Source organism: Rhinolophus ferrumequinum, chromosome 2 (genome assembly GCF_004115265.2).
Source record: "Rhinolophus ferrumequinum isolate MPI-CBG mRhiFer1 chromosome 2, mRhiFer1_v1.p, whole genome shotgun sequence".
Lineage (NCBI taxonomy): Eukaryota > Metazoa > Chordata > Mammalia > Chiroptera > Rhinolophidae > Rhinolophus > Rhinolophus ferrumequinum.
Window position 1 is genome coordinate 14,694,948 of NC_046285.1, and position 22,531 is coordinate 14,717,478.

General features: G+C 35.5%; 1 protein-coding gene across 1 annotated transcript in view; it reads right to left on the reverse strand.

Annotated features, from left to right (window-relative positions):
- Window positions 1-240: 240 nt before the first annotated feature.
- Window positions 241-22,531, reverse strand: part of ROBO1 (roundabout guidance receptor 1) — a 1,107,232-nt gene continuing 1,084,941 nt past the window's right edge. The window contains exons 27-31 of the mRNA XM_033132830.1: window positions 17,089-17,495; window positions 13,947-14,099; window positions 6,650-6,958; window positions 3,518-3,714; window positions 241-1,929 (exon numbers count right to left, since the gene is read on the reverse strand). Of these exons, the coding sequence (XP_032988721.1) occupies window positions 1,915-1,929; window positions 3,518-3,714; window positions 6,650-6,958; window positions 13,947-14,099; window positions 17,089-17,495 (1,081 nt within the window). The 3' untranslated portion in view covers window positions 241-1,914. The remainder of the gene's footprint in view (window positions 1,930-3,517; window positions 3,715-6,649; window positions 6,959-13,946; window positions 14,100-17,088; window positions 17,496-22,531) is intronic.

Here is a 22,531-nt window from a genome sequence, read left to right on the forward strand (position 1 = left end):
AAAAATTTCCTCCTTGATCAAATGACTTACTTTCAGGTTTTGATTCATCTTACATCTTTAATTTTAGTGGAGTAAGATGAGCATTTGTCCCTTACTAGTAATATCTGGTTGTTTATAAAACAGAATGTTTACTCATCCGATAATATAGTGGTGAAATGTTAAAACAGCACGACTTGTGATTAAATGGAATAAATTTTATCACACAATGAAAAAACAAAGAAATAAACACAAGAAAGAATGATGTATTTGAGAACATTTTTAATAAATAATGTGACAAAATTACTTTTCTGATTATTGGATTTTCAGTATGCAAAATTATGGCTAAAAATAAGAGGCTTCTTACATGAACATAATGATAACATTAATCACATGGATTGTTCCCTTAGTGCTGCACATCCCTTCTATGTAACTTTCAAATTATCTAAGTGAACACATTTAGTTTTTGGTGAACACCAGCTTTTTTTGTGGTTCAGTTTTGTTTGGCTTTGTTTTCCAGCGGGATCAGGTCTGATACCTGTGTAGGAATAAATGTACATTTTTTTTCTTCAAATAGCACCAATTATAAAGTCAATTGAATTTATATAACAACAAAACAGGATCATAAAAATCTACAGTCGGAGGGCATCGTTTGGCAATTGAAAGCAAGGAATGCCTCTATTTGAGCTTTTAAGGAAATATTGTAAGTTTCCACATTGGCCAAAACAAACTTAAACCTCTTTTTCTTTTAGTCCAAGAAAAGTAAGAACCATTGGGTTAATGGCCCGTAATAAAGTATGCACGTTACTTCACCATCTGTCATCATTCAAATATTCCAAATACAAACATAGAGCATTAACAAAACAGGTTAAAAATGTTTCTCAACATTTTTTTTCAATAAGACAAAACAGGTTAATAGTTACAATGGTTTACAAATAAAGTTTAGTGATTGTGCTTTTAAAACCAAAAAAAAAAAAAAAAAAAAAAAAGATTAAAAACAGTGCATTACAAAAACAAAAATCAAACTTCCTTAAGTGGCACTTCCGAAAGTTGAACTGACACTACCAGAAGAAGTTTAGGCCAGTTAAGATTGGGATGTCCTCATTCAATGAAATTGGTCATTAAAAACATCCATTTGTTTGTAATACGCATTTTTAATTGTTTTTGGATTGAAAAATAGAACAAGGTTTTTGCTAGGCTTACTTATGACAACGACTAGACAACCAGAGATCCAACTGGCTTATGCCTACTTATCCAAAAGAACATTTCCAATAAGAATATACTTCGGTGATTGAAATGAAGATAAAATAAAGTACCACCAGGGGTTGCAAAGAGTATATATTTACAATGTTTCTACCCCACTTAAATGGATTGTGGTTGTTCTGCATTTGGTATCGTTTTATTTTTCTCCCAGCAGAGGGTGGTATGAAAGACTGACTTTAAAATCATGTTAAAATGAAGTATGTTTGAATTTGCATTAGCAGTTGGTTATAGAAAGATTATATCTTAAGAGCCCTTGGCATGAGGTTGATTCATCAACTTTGTGTCTTTGATCAATATTTTGCTATATAACGGCTTGGTATATAAGCAGTGCAGTGCCATATCTCATGGGCAAAATGCAAAAGAACTGTTCAGTTCTCTGCTGCTGGCTGATGACTGAAGCAAGAAGTCAAATACTTCCCTTGCTGGAAGTAAGGTGTAATGGTTTGTCCCGACAGTGAGGGGAATAGGGAGGTTCTTCAAAGGGATAGGGATCAAACAACAACAATAAAACCTCAATACAATTTTAAAAAATGGTATTCCAATAAGAGGAATAAAAACGACAATTTGTACACTCTGATTGCACTGAACTTTTTATCTGGCGTCATGTGTCATCAGACATGAGGCATCTTGAGTGACAATTTTCACATTAGATCTCACAAGCCTCTCCGGTTGTCTTCAGCTTTCAGTTTCCTGTAAGAGATACGTTATTGTTAAATTTGAAAAGAAATCTTGGATTATTGTCTTATATTTATTAATGTGTTTTTATTCTTATGTTTGTGTTTCTTCATTCATTCACTGGCATGCATTGGAAAGTGCTCATGGCAACTAATTCATTTGTCATTAGTTGGTTTTGATAGCAAATCCAATTGTTCTCTAACAAGCACCAAATTCTGTTCCACAGGGTCTCCATGTTGGGCGGTTTGGTACAAGGGAGAAAGAAGTAGTAAGCCGAGTTCTCTACTCCTCCTACTCCCAACTCATCATTATAGGTCCATTTTTATTGCTTTTCGGTATTAGAGTCATTTATATACTCATCTATATTCATCCCCCAAAAGGGTTCTTCTGTCAAAAAAAAACCCCAAAAAACAACAAAAAACAAACAAACACAAAAACAAAAAAGAACACACACAAAACAAATATCCTTGAAAAACAAACTCTGTACTAGTCTTTGCAGCGGGAAAATCTTCTTATTCCAAACCTCAAAATCCAAATACACTGGGCATTATAGAAAATTTCATCAGAAATAATTACTTATAATTTTTCACCTTCTATCATAAAATTTACTTGTGATTAAATATACAGTTGACACTTGCACAACATGTGTATGAACTACATGGATCTACAGATTTTTTTCAATAAATACTGTAAATGTATTTTCTCTTCCTTATGAATTTCTTAACAATATCTTCTTCTCTTTAGCTTTACTGTAAGAATACAATATATAATATATATAACATATAAAATACGTGTCTATATAATTGTTAAGGCTTCCAGTCAACAGTAGGCTATTAGTAGTTAAGTTTTTGGGTATTTAAAGTTATACGTGGATTTTTGACTGCATGGGAATCCAAGCCCCTAATTCTAGCATTATTGAAGGGTCAACTATATTTATTAAAAAAAAAAAAAAAACATGTACTCATCTTGTTTTCTTCTGAAATGGAAAAAACTCAATCTTAAAAATGGGCAGTTGATTTTAAATATTATATAATTTATTGCCAACTCTATCTGATATCCCTAACCATAATTCCAACAAAGGAGAATATTTTTGATTCAAGAAACATTCTCCTTCATCTGCGAAGGTCAGTGTCTAGGATCAAGTTCCCATTTTCAGAAGATCGAAGATGGAAGATGGCCAAATCAGCCAGATTAAGCCCAGTGATCACTAGGGTGGCAGATAACACAGGCAGAACAGCCTGACTCACATCAAATAACTGTCACCTTACTGGGTTTTATAACCTACTGCAGTTCCATGAATTACAATTATTTAGATGGATAGTTCTTATTTCCTAACCACATGTTTGCCATATAAATTTTGTATCTGAATATCTGCCGATGAATATGAACCCTAGATCTAAAAAGAAACTAGTCCTACCATTTAAAACTTTGGAACGTATTTCAAGAAAATCACCCTATTTTCAGAATTATAGTTTCTGGCATCACTGACATTAGGAGTTTATGATAAAACAAATATTTCTGTAGACTGATGGATGTTCCTAACTTTGAGGCCTATACAATAACTAGCCTAATGTTGAGAAACTTGAAAAAAATATATAGATACCTCTAATTCTTCATTATTATCTTCTCCTCTTTCATATGCTCCAAGAACTTGCATTTCTGCAATATTTCTTCGACCTACATTTGCTTGTTCTCTTTGTCTGCTTCCTGATCCTCTTGATGACATTGAGCTTGAAGAGCTAGGATCTCTGGGATTATTGGATGTCGGAAAAGTAGGTCTACAGTAAGGTAGAATATCCTCTGTGTAATGAGATACAACAAGTGCATATGAACACCATTATACATTTTTATTGTATAATGTATCACTCATATTTATAATTCTGAATGGGGACACATCAGTCTTTTTCAGGAATAAATGAGGATGTTTTACAGCAATGATGAGTAAGGCAGCACTGTCTTTTGAAAATGAAAATACCAAGCCTTGTTTTTTCCTATTAGTGGTTGGGATTCCACTCATAAGCTCTTATCACCTTAAACTCACTTGGGACCAATTTAAAGTTGGGATCAACTCACTTATCCACCTTAAACTCACTTGGGATCATTAAAAGAGATAAACTTGGCTTCCATTTCTATGCTTCACTATGTGATCTCTGATTGTTTTAGACGTTACTTTTTTCACTTTTCTAAAAAAGTGATAATAGTATCCACATCCAGAGGAGATTTTGGTGTTGATATGAAAACAGAGGAGATAGTGAAATCTCTGTGTAAACTATGAAGGTTATAAGGCATTGATAGAAACAAAACCCAGTCTCCTAGAATGACCAAAACAGAGCCAAGCTCCAGCTCACTTCCCAGATACCAAGAGGCCAACCTCCATTTCAATATCATAGTTACATGGTCCAACCCTGAATCTCAGAAGCCTGCCATCGTTGCCAGCTTCAAAAAGCAAGTCACTCCAGTTAACTGCTGTCCCCTGAATTTCTATCTCCATGCTGCTTTCTCCATAGCCTGTCCACTCTACCCTGGGGACACCAAACACATACAAAAACAACTTTTCTACATTCAGTTTTGTCTTCTTCCCCCAACTGTTTCCTCTATTATTCACAGGGTCTGAAGGAAATGTGGTTTCCATGGAACGTCTCTCTCCAGTGGAAGGAATAAGGCTTGGCTCTAGCTCCCTAACCCAGCTCTAAATCACTGCTCCCACACCTTTGTGCCCAAACATTCTCTTCCTGGAAAGGACAAGCCATCAACTTATACAGCCTATGTAGTTCTCCTGGATGCACCTTTCTCCTTCCATCCTACTCATCAGTGCTCTCACTCCTGCTGCATTCATCTGACCGCTGAGCTTTCGGTCCATGGGGACCACTCCTCCCGCACTTGAGCTTCATAGCACCTGGAGTCCTGCACCACTGTTTATATCATAAACCCCAAACTCTTTAGAACAGTATGCTTGGCCTTCCCAATCTGGTCCAAGCACCTTTCTAGTTTTATCTTTTACCATGTGTCCCTGACTTCAGTTTTTACAAACTACAATATGAAAACAATCTCTTTCTTGCCAAAAACTTTCCCCTAAGCTTATTGTCTACATGAATCAATACCTTATTTCTCTCCTCACTGCTCAGCCAAACTTCTTGATAAGTAATTGGGACTCAATAGTTAGTAGTAGATGCAACTCCCATTCACTCTGTATCCCAATGAAATCTATTCATGCCCACATTACCACAATGAAACAGAAAATTCACTGCTGAATTTGATATAATGCTCACCATGTTTCAGTCCTTATCTCTCTGGAATTCTCACTGCCCTTAATCTGGAAACCACTATCAATCTATTCTAATTCAGCACCTTAATTCATTCAAAACTGAAATTATTTCCCCTAAGATACCTGTCATTTTCCCTGTTTGGTCCACGTTGATTAACACAATTTTTAGGTAGAAGTTAGAAAGTGTAGGAGAAGGAGGAGGGATAAGAGGGGGCCCACAGTACCCACAGAAAAAGCTCATAACTAGCTTGGATTAACTGTCTCCAGCCACTTATCTGTTTTTACAACAATAGATGACAAGAGGTGATCTGCAGCAAGATAAGGATCTGAGTCAACAGATCTCCCATCTTAGGAGGTCACACCCTCCTGTGAAAGAGCATATACCATCTTTTCCCTCCAAATCAACATGTAACTTGCTCACCCTACTCAGCAAACTATAAGTCCTTGAGACAAGAGTTCTCTCACTCTTTTTTTGTACCAGTTTTCTCACCCACAATTTCTTTCTCCCTCTCCCTCTCCCTCTCTCTCTCTCTCTCTCCTTGCCTTGGCTAGACCCATTCTCTTCCCTGAGAATGTATCACCAATAAACCCTGCTTGCATATTAATCAGCTTGCTGACTTGATTCTTCACTGTGTCGGCAAGAAGAATCGAGATTTCCATAACACAATTATGTTCCAACTAGTCATACAGGCCCATCTAATTAACATTTGAACACACACACACACACCTTTTTTTTTTTTTTTTTAACTACATTATTTCATTTTACTTTTCTACATTCTATTAGTCACCAAGTCCTATTGGGTCTATCTCTGAAATATCTGTGTAGGCTGTTTTCTTTATTTGCAAAACCATTTTAATTCAGTGCTTTCATACTTTATACCTAGATTATTTTGCCATGTTCTGATTCTTTCATCTATCTGATTCTAATTTCTTCCTTAACTATAGAGTGTTGCCCATTATTTTTCTAAAACACAAATCTGATTTTGTCATTTCTTCTTCAAAATTATTTGCTGGCTCACCACTGCTTGTATCATCAATCTTAACCTCTTCAGAATAGTATTCCGTGCCTTCCCAAGCTGATCCAAACACCTTTCTAATTTTATCATGTGTCCCTGGCCCCAAGCCTCCTATTTGCTAGCCAAACTGGAAGTAAGTATTCACGAAACATTCACTTTCACACTTTCACGTTTTTTCTCTGCTTATATCCTTTACCTGCTATTTCCTTTTCCTTGTTTAACCTGTTGAAACCATGCTTTCCTTTAACATACAACTCAAGTGCCTCTCTCCAAGGAAGTCTTGTATAATATTATATATTAGAATGGACTGTATAAAAATTATTTGGATACATACATGCCTGTCTCTTCCATTTCTAAATTTTACCACTTTTGACATGGCTACAGAGACCCTAACAGCACACTTTGCAAATACATACTCAATCTGTATTCATTGGCAGCTTGAATAAATCAGTACCGTGGATGAGATGAGTCTTTGCTGGCGGAAGGTCTCGTTTTGCTGCCTTGTTTCCTCGTGCTTTCCCATCGTTTTGCTGGTCCTGTGCTTCTCTGGGTTCACCTGGATTTGTTCGCATATCAGCAACTTGTCTTCCATCCAGTACTTCTCTCCCCTTGTAATTGCCTCCTTTTCTGTCTGATGATCTGTCTGTTCTTGCTTCTATGCAAGGGAGTTTTGGCACCATTACAGGTCGCACCTCCAGCTGTGCCTTGGACGGGACAGTGGGTGACTTTATAGCAGGTGGTGGCACCGGAGGTGGTGGAAGATCTAAAAAGAAATATTTAAAATACCGTAAAAGTGTGCCATTTATAAAGTCACCATATATTAGAATTATCATTGGAGTCACAGTCATCTGTGACTAGAACAATTGAAGGCAACCAAGGAATAAGATGAACAATCTTAATGTATTCATTGTTGTCTAACACAGAAATATTGAGTCATAGAACTGGGATTTACAGATTATCTAGTCTTGAGTGAGCTAATTTGGGCATAAGTGCGGTGACTTTCCATCCCCCAACCAACTTTCTAATTGATTTCAGCATAAGGTTCCTGGTCCCAGATGCATAGCCTTACTCTTTCAAGCAACCACTTCAAATTGATGGAGGTTGGCACTTGATTGAATTGATACCTATTTGCTATCTCTAATCTAGCCTAAGTGCTTTCTCATTTTGTAGATAGGGAAACTCAACCAGATAGACCTTAAGTTATTTTCCAGCCTCAAAGCTAGACTTGATCAGAACCAGGACTAATGCCCTTAGATTCTTAATTTCTAGCTCAGTGTTCTTTATCCTATTTTATGTTATCCCATGTTTATAATCTACCATGCATTGATGGGAACTCTCCACTTCATATATGCAACTAGAGGTTTTAAACCAGATAATCACTGGTATAGATATAGATTAATTTCATCTATCTATCTGTCTATCTATCTTTATAGTTATGCATTAATATATTACATAAAGTAGAATGCTATATATAATTCAATTTCTTATAAATATACCTAAAGATACTTAAGTATAAAAGTAAGTGTAATATTTGCTATCTAGAAAATTTATTTTAAGTGGTGCTATCTTTTAAAATAACTCCTATGAGGGGAAAATGACTCCTATGTACACTCTAGGGAGGAGAAATGTATATCCTTATGATAGCTGTAAAGTTAGTAGAAGAATATGAATAGACTCTAGTTTTAGGTTTTTCTGGCTGTAGTATGAAGGATGGATTAAAAGAAAGACTTAAATCCAGGAGGCCAAGAGGTTGTTGTAATAGCTCGTGTAAATAATGATATGGGATAGAACTGTATTGGTGGCTGTTCAGATGGAGAAGAGATGTCTTTGAAAGAGATTAAGGGAAAAAGCAATATTATTTAATGATCAACAGATTATAATAAGGGAGGAAAAGGAAAGAAGCTAAGATTACTTTTAGGATTTTTACCATAGTTGCCTATGTGGATGAAAAAAACATCATTGAAGATAAGGAATGCAGGGATGAGAAAGAGATGGTTTGTGAAGGAATACTCTAAGTTAAAATTTAGATAAGTGACTAGGAGAAGACTGTGAAGTATTCAGATAGAGATGTCCAACAATTTGTTGTACACAAGATCGGAATTTCAAGAGAGGTCCAAATCAGAAATACAGAGATTTGGGAATGATCAGCATAGTTACTTTTCTTTTTTTCAGTCATGACTTTAGAAATGGTAATGTTTTCACATTGAGAGGTAAGGTCTACGCGATAGAGTAAATCAACTAAAACATTTATAAAAACTTCTATTAAATGTTTAGTATTATAAAATTAATCTTAAGATTTTAAACAAAAAAATACACAATTTACAAGGTAAAATATTCAAAAGTCTGGAAGGACTTGAAAATATGACCCCTCATCTCTCCCCATCTCCATTTCAAATCCTCAATATTGATTTGCTGGGATAATCAGTTTGAATAGTGTTTTATAGATCATTCTAGAAACTATTTATTTACATAAAGCAGGGCTGCCAAGTCAAATAACTCCAGGGAGCATCATTCATATTAGACACTGTGTAAAATGGCCACATCTGGGATTGTACCCATCTGCCCACTGATAAAAGGTACCATGCACAAATATACAGCCTTCCTTTCTTATTAGCGTAAATGGAATTGAACTTTCCCCCCCTAATTGTGTAGTTGTATGCATTTCTCTATATGTACACACAACTCTATAACTCTTTTTTTTGAAAAGTTTGGGTAATGCTCTGTTTTATGAATATATCATTATTTATTTAGTCAATCAGACTAAATAAATAATTTACAGAAAAATGTTTAGATTGTTTCTAAATATTTTACTACTATTGACAATGATCTACTACCATTTACATATACCCATATGATAGCTCTTGAATATTAAACTGTGTCTTAAAAATTCTTTATAATAGCAAATGAGTTCCAGGAAGCTTCAGTTTTAACCTAGTATTTCTCATTCTTACATATTTTTAAATGAATTAATCCTTTTTTTGGTCCATTAAGTAGGTATAATTTTTTTTTGCAACTAATTTTCTCTTGACATTATACGGCTACAACTAAGGCATTCAAATTCGCTGTATTGATCTTTGAAAGCAGAAAATTTGAGGTACCTTCTTATTACCAGTTGTTTTATTCAGGACTCCATTATTAAAAGTGGTAAAACTTTTACTTGCATTTTTTTGTTGTTAGCTGTCAAGGCTAATCATGTTCTACTTTCATATAAAATAGTCTTAACACTTTATCTAAAATGGTGTCCAAACTATAGCCAACAGCACAAATTTTCCCCAGATTCTACAAAATCAAAAGTGTTTTAGTCTTACAACATAGATCGCCATTGTCACTAGTGCCTGATTTTCCTCCTTTACTACTTTAATGGATTAAAAAAAAAAAAACCACACACACACACACACACAAACATGTACTATCATGAAAATCCCCCTCATCTGCTACTTGATTATTAAAAATAACCAAAAAGAGAGTATTAGAAGACAGACTGTACTGAGTGGCTTAAAGCCAAGAAAGCCAAGACTAAAGAGTTGTAAACGTTCAGACTAAGCCTGTGCCTGGCAATGGAAGAGGAGAAACGTGTAATTCAGATCATATCAGAAAGCAGAAGAAGTGGGTGACTGCAGGCTTATTTCTGCACTATCTGCTTTCTATGAACTTAAACTGGATTGCAAATAGAGATTATCAGGAAACTGATGACTGCCACTATTACCAAATCATAAAATGTCTGGGATTAAAAGATACCAACACTGATGATTACTGCTATCGTAATATCATACAAAGTCTTGGGAACATAGGACTCTTGAAACAAAATCTATTACAAGGTGCTTTCTATACAGGTGCTATCTATAACACAGGTAGAAAAGGAGAAGAGAACCCATTGATAATTTTAAGAGTTCTGACTTCTGTATACAATTGCTAGTGTCTCTAATTGACAATTAGAAGGAAAATGCTGGTAGGTTTGATTTTTTTAAAGAAATAAATGACCAAATAAATAATTTTCAAGTATTATAAAACAAGTGCTGAGTCAAACCAGGGATTATCATAGTATAAACAATTCTGTAATTCACATAGCAATAAACAGGACTTTCACCCAAGTCATACCTCTAATAGCTCAAATTGGATTTAACAAATGGGATTGTGGACCTGCTATATACATGTATAAACTCTTTACATAGTCACACTTTTTTTATACAACACTTCTGACATACCAGAATAACGCATATAAAGTAACACGTAGGAACATGCACATACAGACAATTCTGCTGGCATTACCTCACTACAGAGATCCAGCACTCTATTTACTGAACTGCTTACAGTTCCAAGACCTTGTAATTAATGACAAATGAAGTCAAAATAACATCATTCCAAAGAGGGTGGTGAATTTATAATTTATGAAAAGTAGGGCTAGAGAAATAATGTAGATTTGGTTTTTAAATCAAGTATGCAAATGCCTCGGAAAGGGTTTAAAAGAGGGGGTGGGAAGAATCTATTAGAAGGTCCTAGAAATGCACTTATGCTTGGCTTTAACTCGGTAAGATGCTGACTGATAAATATTCATATATTTTAATTCTACTCTTCATCTGATTTAAACTTGTAAGTGGCAAATATGAAATAAATAGAGTCTACCTGCCACTGGGACTATAGCATGGGGCACTCCCTGGTGTTTACCTGTGGAGCAAGGTGTGGTCACAGTGCCATCCATCAGGGGTTGGAGGGCTGTTATGGGCTAAACATGTCCTTGCAAAATTCATATGTTGAAATCCCAACCCCTGGTATCTCAGGATGTATTTGGATTTAAGGTCTTTAAAGAGGTAACGAAGGTAGAATAAGCTCCTTAGGGTAGACCCTAATCCACCCTGACCAGTTTCCTTATAAAAAGAGATTAGAACACATACATACGTTGAGGAAAGACAAACTAAAGACACAGGGAGAAGACGGCCATCTCCAGTCTAAGGAGAGAGGCCTCAGAAGAAACCCACCAGCCAACACCTTGATTTTGAACTTTGAGCCTCCAGAGCTCTGAGGACATCAATTTCTGCTGTGTAAGCCAACTAGTTTAAGGTACTGAGTTATGGCAGCGCTAGAAAACTGACTGACATGAGCTGACGGAGTCATGAGCTGACTGACATGAACCATCAAAATTACTCTTTAATAGCTCAGACATAGCCACTCTATCATTCTTTATATAGTTTATAAAAATTCTGCAAAGGAAATTTATAATTGAAACAAAGATTTCAAACTAAAGATGCTACAAACTCAAGACTGATATATTCTGAAAATAGCTCGCATAAGAAGTCTATTGACAATAGTCAAACCCACCCATCATAGTTAACAACTTTTAATCATTAAAAAGTAAAAATAAAAAAACAGAAACCAGAAAAACAAAACAAAACAAAAAAACCTACCTGTCTTACTAATATGTTTAATTCACATGATAACAATAGGTAGCTCTTTAAAGTCTTTCCCCCTCCGCTCTCTCTTTTTAAATAATTGTACAAATTGTGTCTGCTACTAAGTTTCTTCATGAAATGGTCTGTGAATGTTTTTTGAAAAAATACACTGTAGTAATTTGAGAAAATAATTCCTAAGAAAATTACTTGTCTTTCAATGTCATAGTAGGTGCATTTCTTTTATTTGGTGCATTAAGAAGAACCTGCATTTACATGACTTTAGTTAATCAATATGCATTATGTGATATGCATAAAATAACAGATAGCTTTGTTATTTATTTATTTTTCTTAACCAGATCAGAAAGCACACAGAGTTAAATTCAGGATTTGCCAGGACAATAAACATAACTAAAAAATAATTGGTTATCGAAATGCTGAAAGTGAAAACTAAAATTAAAAAAAATAGAGCTTTAGTCATATCTCCACTTTGTCATTTTGAAAATAATAAATATTCACTTCTACATTATAGCATATATTATGATACATTTACATAATCACTTTTATGAAATGAACAATTAGAAATACAAAAATATTTCAAATTAACTTTTTGGCTTTACAAATATTTCAATATGTTATTGAAATATGTTTGTTATTTTTGAAATAAACTTAAAAAATTTGGGTACTTCATCATTCAGCTTAATAGTTATTATTCAGGGATTAGTTAGAATTGACATTTAATTATTAAACACACTGAAATAAATACTGCAGAATGCGGGACAATAAATATAGATCACAATTTTCAAGCATAGTGTAATTTATAACTGTGATGCTATGCTCTGGAACTTGACATGTTTACATTATTTAAAGCATTTTTAAAAAGCATTACTCAATGCCAGAAGTCTCTCAAAACAAGTATAAATAAGAGGCAGAAAGAGCTACACAAAGCTTTAGGCCAGATTTTCTCCCTTATGTATCCAACGTTGATGTGTTTACATCAAGGTTTGCTGTTTAACCAGATTTTCAGTTAGGAGCACCTCTCCTCTAGATAATAAAACTAATAGAACAGCTATAAAAATTGTAAAATGCCATTACAGGGGTCCCATAAATGTAAAACTGCCGATAGAATTTGGGGATTTACACCTAGGTTTGTCCCTTTACAGAGGCAAGCATGCACAAAGTCACTGTAATAACCCTTCAAAATCAGATAATATTCTGACAGCTCAGTTTCACTGACAAAAGAGTCCTGGGCAAAAGCCAGGAGGCCCAGGTGCGCTGTGTCATGCCAGTATTTAATGCAGTCTAATATCAGATAGATGCTAGGAAGAGAAAATACTCTGAATAAAGTACAGATAATAGCACGGACAGCCACTCATGGCAAAATTACCTGTGCTCATCATGCTGTGAGCTTTGTATTAAATTTTTCTGTCAAGTGGCAGGAATCATAGGGAGAAGTGCCTTAGAAAACCCTGCTTGTAACCTTGGATAAGGATCTATAATATTAGGCTTTCATATGATAATGGCAAATGATGCCTTTTTTGAAAAATTGCTGACTGGTAATTAAAGTCCTAATCAGATTGCAGTTGGAGAGGACCAGGAGGTAGGGAATGCTGCCTGGGACACCCTTCTTGCCCTGCCCCTTTAGCAAATTTAGCCAAGTTGACAAGATGGGTGAGTCTGAAAGAATTTATCTTACATGAATTTCCCACAAAGCCTTGGGGTTGTTTTATAAAATGAGAAGGTGGTGGTTTAATAAACGCTGGGCCACGTGAGGCACTTTCATTAAAGGCTTTCTTTGGAGAACATCACAATGTTTACATTATTCTCCTGGGCTCCTTTGAAAATACAAGCCTTACCTCTTCAGTGAGAGTCGATACTGTATGTGAAGGCATGAAGAGAGATGATTGGATTTGCCTCTTGGTGCACACAATAACTGTTTGTAATGTCACTATAGTTAGAATTAACATTCATACGAGTTTACTGTCTTCTATTTGAATGCAAAATTCCACAGGGGAAAAAAAAAGAACGACACTGGAAGATTTATCAGTAAATCTGATGAAGGTTGATCCCATGCCATTACTTTAGCTACAATAACGTCTATCTGTTTGAAATTATACAATAATCTTTTAAAAATATTAAAAGTATACATTGTTTTAGTTTCTTAAATAGCCAACTTATTAGAAAACTGCAAGGACTAGAGATGCCCGGCAAGATATGGAAGTCAACCAATCCTATAAGTAACAGGAGGCTTACTGTTAATGAAAGTTTAATGTAATTTCTAATGTCAGTGGACACATTCACTAGTCATGGAGAGCCAGGGTAAACAGGCGAGATTCATAGATGTTTTCGTCGTTTCAATGGACTTACCATCTGTGTAGGCTTCTCTGCGCAGATGTCCTGGCTGGTGTTTTTGTTTCTTGGCCGGTCTGGCCTTCTGCATTACAGCAGCACTCATGTTGCTGTCTGTAGAAACAGGACTTGTAGGTCGAGGGCACTGGGATGCATGAAAGTGTCGGCGGCCTGAGGGGGGAAAAATATCAGAGCCAAATTCATCAATACATTTTAGTTATAATAGTAATAATAAAAATTAAAAAGAAAACCAGAAACATCCCTGATTTTTAAAAAGTGTTTACATAAACAATACAAGCAAATAGTAAGATTTTTGTCATTTTGCTTGAGCTATCCAGTGGCGAAAAATACTCTAGAAGCATTTTCAGGCTCTCTCTCTTTTTTTTAACCACAATATTTCATCCTGTTAAAGTTTATGATAGCCATTAAAGAAAAACATTCCAAGTATTTTTGCAACTAACTTCACTAAAGTTATTGTTAAATAAAAATAATAACTACATTTTTGCATAATACATTCAATGTCGCTTTCTCAAAAGGAATAGCCAGTCCTTAAGAAATTCATGTTCTAAGAATGAACAGTACTAATTACATCTTCTATTTTTATTAAATATATGTTTATGTTATTCTTTGAAGGCATATTCCTAATATCTTAATACATACTCAAGTATTTTCTCTTAAGGTGGCCTGAAATTAAGCTAGCTTACAAATTTAGATATGCCAAAAATTACTTACACCACTTTTCTATCACAATATAGGAATTTGCTGGTTCTGGATACTTAAAGTGACACCTCCAGAGACTTCTATTTTTTGATGGTGGCAGAGGTGTTTTTTGATTACAGATATTGCCGGTTTGGTTCCACACCAGCACAATAAAGCAAATATCACAATAATGGGAGTCGTAATCTTTTTGCTGGTAGAGGGCCTTGCGTTCAATTTGTAAAAAACGCAACATCTGCAAATCTCCATAAAGTAAAGCACAAAAGTATGCCTGTATTTGGTTTTGGAGGAACAGTATTCGCAGGTACCAGTGACAATTAAATTTTCTAATCAGATAAGGTGAATTTCAGTGTTCTCAGGTTCTCTACGTGTCTTACAGAAACACTGTTTTACAATGATACCACATATTTAATCCATAATGACAATGGAGAGCTATTGGTCCTATACATGACCTTCACTCTTTTGGTTTCTAGAAATTTCAGAGACTCAAATCCAGAACTTTCTGTCATTTCACAAGAAACTTCAAACAGACCTAGACAACATGTCTTTTGGCTACAAACAAGAGAATCCACAGACACGGAAGTCAACACATTTAAAGATGCTAACTGAAGCATATTAACTAATAGACATTAATGCGGCTAAGTGAGAAGCAATGTGATGGGATTATTGATTCATATTAACTTCAAGTCATATGATAAGCATCACCCTTTCCTGAAAAGAATATTTTAATAGGCAAAGGCCAATACATGTTTAGTTCATTATAATTATGCGCCAAACTAAAACCAGAAGTGCTACTAAATTACAATACAATAAAATATTAAACCAAACTCTCTTTAGTTATGATGGAGACTATTACAGTGAAAGTTACATATCCATGAAAGGAGAGAATTAGGGCTGAGACTGAACCCATTATTCATTCTATGGTATAAGGGCATCTAGTACTCATAGACCCAGAGGCATAGGGTCGTTTACAGATGCATTTTCAAAGTTATTTCCGTGTCTTGTTGATTTAATGAACTGAAACACACCCTAATGCAATCTGAAAGCAGTAGTTTGAAACGCTTAATTTCACTTTTTTTTTACAGAAGATTAAAAAATAACGATAAACAAAAGCTATATATAAAGTTAGATGTTATTTATTAGGAAAGATAGGTAGGTTTGCATACTTATTTTATTAAAAGTACATTCAGCAGCTACTGGGTGGGGGGATTTGGTTGAATATAATAAAATATAGGCCTGGCTGAAATAAATATACATTCTATAACAATAAATTGAGAGATATCAGGCATTTTTACCTGTAACACATTCTTGATAAATAACATATAGAAATAACTTTGATATGAGTTAAATTTTCTTTTAATATATTCTACACTGATGAAAAATAATGACCGATGCAGGGTCTGAGGAGAACATGAAAAACTATCAATGTGCTTGTTATTATACTAAGGAAAAAAGTAAAACAAAGAAAAAGCAATTATTGATTTTTTGTGATAGTCTTTTCTTTCTCAGAAGTATATCTTTCTTGCTGACCATATTATTTTACTCTTTCTATTTCTTGGCTACCAGAAATACACAAATAACATGTATATGAAAGTATATATTCCATTCTACAGAAATGAAAATGTGATAAATGTATGATTTAAATTTAAATTATTTTCTTTCTCATACTATTTACTTTCTAAACAGGGTTGGGAGTAGGAGATAAGCAAAAATGGCTTGAAACATATGAATGGATTTATGGTAATTAAAAACAGGCTACTGGCAATGAAAAGGCAAAATAGAAAATATATATAATCGTTTAGATTAACTTGCTCTCTGAATTATTAGATTAACAATGTTTACTTTAAGTATTGAACATATTTATGCTTTGAAATATATGTATATTACAAACATCTTTATATCTTCCCAATAAAATTGATATTCTAATTGAGAGAGCATGAAGAGAATGGGGATGAAAGAGAAATAGCCCAGTCTCCAATGGCTGAGTGTCCTCAGTTGATATTAATCTATTTCTCTGAGAGAGTTTCTAATTAAATGGGATAAGAGCACTACCATAATAAATTTTATTTTGATGTTTTACATCTTTAAAAAAACACATAACAAACCTCATTTAAATGACAGTGTGTATACCTGAAGGAATTATATACACACATATATATTTGTTATGATCTTAAAAATGAAGATATTAAGGTAGCTTCACTTACATCCCATATGATTTATTAAATAAAAATAAAAAGGAAGCTTTAAAAAAAAATTCCTTGCCAAGAAAAAGGGAATAATCAAGCTACGTCATATTCTTGGACCTTGGTTTCCTTATGTAGAAGGGGAAAAAAAAAAAAAGAGTTGCATTTCACACAGGACATAAGATTACAGGAGATAATCGGGGGCTGGCATACACACATCGCGTTTTCTTTTCCAGGTCAATGAAAAGTGTACAACTTACCAGCCGCATCCTGCATTTGACGTCGCGCCACTTTCAGACCCGCATACTCTGCTGCTGCGGCAACGGCCTGGGCAAAGTCGGCATCGGTGAAAAAAGAGCCGTCAGACGAACTAACACTGGAGCGTCCACTGGAGATGTTGTCCTCCTCCGAGGCTGAGCCCCAGCCGTTGATCATCGATCCAGTGACAGAGCTCTCCAGGTCCCCGACACTGGAGGCAGGGGTCTGCTCGAGCCCGCGTAACAAGAGCCTTCTCGTCTGCATCTTGGCCACTTCCATGTCAGCTTCGTCTTCTTCCTCTTCTGGCGCATCCGTATCCATATCTGAGACGAGGGGTCCTGAAATGTAGCCATAGGTATGTGGTGGGGAAATCGGTCGTGGAGGCGGAGGGGGGCTTACGGGCTGCCGTCTGCAGGAAGACAAACGAACATGTAGGACTCAGCTCACAAAAGGATAAATTAACCGAGACATTCACACCACAATGATTCAAACTTTGCTTCCATGTATCTAATGTATTCAGGAAAAAAATAAACAAAAACAAAACCTGGAAATCAGAGTACGTCTAAGTTTTGTTTTGAGTTGTAAGAAATTTACCTCAAAACCAGAGGCACTTTTAACCCAACTGCGTTACCTTTTGATTCAAGTTAAATAGAAATATACTCAGCTATCTATAAGTCTCCTTATGTCTTATCACTTGGATTATGTTCAGCTAAAAAGGGGGAAGTAATACTCATTTTGACATTTGCCCTATATATTTGTCTGAAGTATTTGTCCTATAGTATACTGGATATTATTGATAGTTTATTACTACCAAAGACAAAAGCTATCAGTCCTCAAACAGATTGCTCCATAAACATATAAAACATGTTACTTTCCCTTTCCTTCACTGCTACTCTAACCACTGTAAAAAATACTCATCCATTCTGACCATAGAGACAGAATTTCACAGGATTAAAAAATTATACATTCAGCATATGACAAAAGGCTATGAGAGCTAAAAGCATATTTCTCTGAATTACTCACTTCGGAGTTTCACTAAAGGTTATCTGCTATTTTCAAATCTATCGCTATTACAATTATTCCACCTATCTGTCTTTCAACAAAATGCTTAAAGCTGAGGACAAAATAAGGCAGTATCCTACAATTTAAGTTCACAGAGTTACCAATAAACTGGTTTCAACCATCTCTCCACCAACCTGGAGAACAAATTCGTTCAAAGCAATCCTTTTACTACCATCCCACACCATCACCCATAGTGAATGTAAGACGACTAAGAAAGACATTAGGGAAAAGCAAGGTTTCTGGAAAGAAATTATTCCCAAGGAAGGAGAACGCCAAGAGATTAACCCTTAAAGTAGGAAAGTGCCTGAAAACTGGGAAGAGATATAATAACTTCTACTAATAGTTGGAGGACAGCTTAGTCAGTGACGTGCTCCCGAAGGTTAAAGAGATGACATGTATGGGAATATCATTTGGAAGGGTCATGATAACATCTCGTCAAATCCTGTGCTTCTGAGAAGTAAAGAGAGAGGATAGAGTCCACCCAGGCCTGACAACCTGAGCACTAGTGTTGGACGACAGATGAGATTAAGACCTCGTGTCATCTGGTGACTTTCATGGCTTAGGAAACTAAGAGAGAGATGCATGTCACAACTGGTAGTCCACTTGAAGATGTGGCTCAATTGTTCAGGGACTACAAATGCCTAGAGAAGCTGCCCAGGACTGCGCCCGTCATTTACGGAGTCAGTTGGTGCCAGCCTCTTCCCTCACCATCCTATGATCATAAAGCAAGACGACATACAACAGTCAGCGCTAACCAAGGAAGACTGGACCCTCATCCAGTCCGCCCTGTTTATGTTTTCTCGTCCTTGCCTTAGCACTTAGGACAATGCACCTGGAAGAGGGAGGAAGAGGGAAACGGTTAAAAGCAGACCATGCCCCTTTTTTACTCCATGCCAACAGGCCACATACATGTGCAATCTGAAAGGTTATCTGGAAGTGCACACTTAAAGTGTTAAAATGAACAAGACTGGGTCTTAAATGAAAAGAAAGCACACAAGCAAAACAATGTAGGGTCAGGTTAAGACTTAACTAAGGGACCTACTATAAGAGAAAAAGGAAAGTTCAATATAGTACAGTTTTTAGGGTGTGATGGCAGATGTTCAAAGAAAAACGTTTGTGCTTTTTTATCCCAATGGATTGAGACACTTCAATAAATATGTGTTATTAACACAAATGGAAAAGCATTAAAAAGAAATGGTTAAAATATTACAATTAACTCATTATTTAAGCACCTACTTTGTAACTAAATATATTTTACAATGTTAACTCATTTGATTCTCACAACTTTTCAAGGTACTTCTTTTATTATTTTACAGATGAGGATATTAAAACTCAGAAAAATTAAGGACCTTGCCAAAGTGCCCACCACTAATATGAATCAAGTTTAGAATTTTTTTCACTTTTTTTAAAAAATTTATTGGGGTGACAATTGTTAGTGAAATTACCTAGGTTTCAAGTGTAAAATTCTGTATTACATCATCTATAAATCCCATTGTGTGTTCACCACCCGGAGTCAGTTCTCCTTCCATCACCATATATTTGATCCCCCTTACCCACATCTCCCACCCCCCACCCCCCTTACCCTCTGGTAACCACTAAACTATTGTCTGTCTATGAGTTTTTGTTTCTCATTTGTTTGTCTTGTTCTTTTGCTGTTTTTGGTTTATATACCACATATCAATAAAATCATATGGTTCTCTGCTTTTTCTGTCTGACTTATCTCGCTTAGCATTATACTCTCAAGATCCATACATGTTGTCACAAATGTGCCTATATCATCTTTTCTTATCGCTGAATAGTATTCCATTGTGTATATATACCACAACTTCTTTATCCATTCATCTATCGAAGGACATTTTGGTTGTTTCCATGTCTTGGCCACTGTAAACAAAGCTGCAATGAACATTGGAGCACACGTGTCTTTATGTATAAATGTTTTCAGATTTTTTGGGTAGATACCCAGGAGAGGGATTGCTGTGTCATATGGTAATTCTATTCGTAATTTTTTTGAGGAACCTCCACACTGCCTTCCACAGCGGCTGCACCAGTCTGCATTCCCACCAACAGTGTATGAGGGTTCCTTTTTCTCCACAGCCTCTCCAACACTTGTTACTATTTGTCTTGTTGATGGGAGCCATTCTGACAAGGGTGAGGTGATATCTCATTGTGGTTTTGATTTGCATTTCTCAGATGATTAGTGATGTTGAGCATTTTTTCATATGTCTATTTGCCATTTGTATGTCCTCTTTGGAGAAATGTCTCTTCAGGTCCTCTGCCCATTTTTCAATTCGGTTGTTTGTTTTTTTGTTGTTGAGTTTCATGAGTTCCTTGTATATTTTGGATATTAGCCCTGGAGGCACTGTTCGCAAAAATCATCTCCCATTCAGTTGGTTGCCTCTTTATTTTGTCGAAGGTTTCTTTTGCTGTGCAGAAGCTTTTGAGTTTGATATAGTCCCATTCGTTTATTTTAGCTTTTACTTCCCTTGACTTTGGAGTCAAATTCATAAAATGCTCTTTGAACCCAAGGTGCATAAGTTTAGTACCTATGTTTCCTTCTATGCAGTTTATTGTGTCAGGTCTTATGCTTAAGTCTTTGATCCATTTTGAATTATTTTTGGTACATGGTGACAGATAGCAGTCCAGTTTCATTCTTTTGCACGTGGCCATCCAATTCTCCCAGCACCATTTAATGAAGAGGCTGTCTTTTCTCCATTGCATGTTTTTTGCTTCTTTGTCAAAAATTATCTGTCCATATTCATATAGTTGTATTTCTGGGTTCTCAATTCTATTCCATTGGTCTGTGTGTCTGTTTTTCTGCCAATACCATGCTGTTTTGATTATTGTAGCCTTGTAGTACAAGCTAAAGTCAGGGAGTGTGATACCACCAAGTATTGTTCTTTTTTCTTAAGATTGCTTTGGCTATTGGGGTCTTTTGTGGTTCCAAACAAATCTGATGATTTTTTGTTCTATTTCTTTAAAAAATGCCATTGGGATTTTGATGGGGATTGCACTAAATCTGTATATTGCTTTGGGTAATATGGCCATTTTAACTATGTTGATTCTTCTAATCCATGAACACGGAATGTCTTTCCATTTCTTTGTCTCTTCTTCAATTTCTTTTAAAAATGTTTTATAGTTATCAGCATATAGGTCTTTCACATCCTTGGTTAAGTTTATTCCTAGGTATTTTATTCTTTTTGCTGCAATTGCAAAAGGAATTGTTTTTTGTATTTCTTTTTCTGAGATTTCATTGTTGTTATATAGGAATGCAATGGACTTTTGTACGTTGATTTTGTAGCTGGCAACTTTACTGTATTCGTTGATTGTTTCTAATAGCTTTTTGGGGGAGTCTTTAGGGTTTTCTGTATATAGCATCATGTCATCTGCAAAGAGTGACAATTTAAATTCTTCACTCCCAATTTGGATGCCTTTTATTTCTTTCTCTTGCCTGATTGCTCTCTGGCAAGGACTTCCAACACTATGTTGAAAAGCAGAGGTGATAGGGGACAGCCATGTCATGTTCCTGAACGTAGAGCAAAGGGCATCAGTTTTTCACCATTAATTATGAGATTAGCTGAGGGTTTGTCATATATGGCCTTTATTATGTTAAGGTATTTTCCTTCTATACCTATTTTATTAAGTGTTTTAATCATAAATGGATGTTGTGTCTTGTCAAATGCTTTTTCTACGTCAATTGACATAATCATATGATTTTTGTTCTTTATTTTGTTTATGTGATGTATCACATTGATGGATTTGTGGATGTTGAACCATCCTTGTGCCCCGGGGATGAACCCCACTTGGTCGTGATGAATAATCTTTTTAATGCATTGTTGTATTTGATTTGCTAGAATTTTGTTTAGGATTTTTGCTTCTGTATTCAGAGATATTGGTCTGTAGTTTTCTTTTTTTGTGTTGTCTTTACCAGGTTTTGGTATCAGGGTAATGTTGGCCTCATAAAATGAGTTAGGGAGTACTGTCTCTTCTTCAATTTTTTGGAAGAGTTTGAGCAGGATTGGTATTATATCCTCTTTGGAGGTTTGGTAGCATTCACTAGTGAAGCCATCTGGTCCAGAACTTTTGCTTTTGGGAAGGTTTTGGATGACTGATTCAATTTCATTACTGGTGATCGGTCTGTTTAGATTTTCCAGTTCTTCATGGTTCAGCCTAGGAAGGCTATATGTTTCTAAGAACTTGTCCATTTCTTTTAAGTCTCAAGTCTCTTTCTTCTTCCATCCATGTCATTTCCAGGTTTCTATCTTCGATGTCACTGATTCTTTCCTCCATCTGGTCAAGTCTACTTCCTAAGCTGGCTATTTCATTCTTAATTTCTTCTATTGAGTTTTTAATCTCCAGAAATTCTATTTGGTTCGTTTTTAAAAT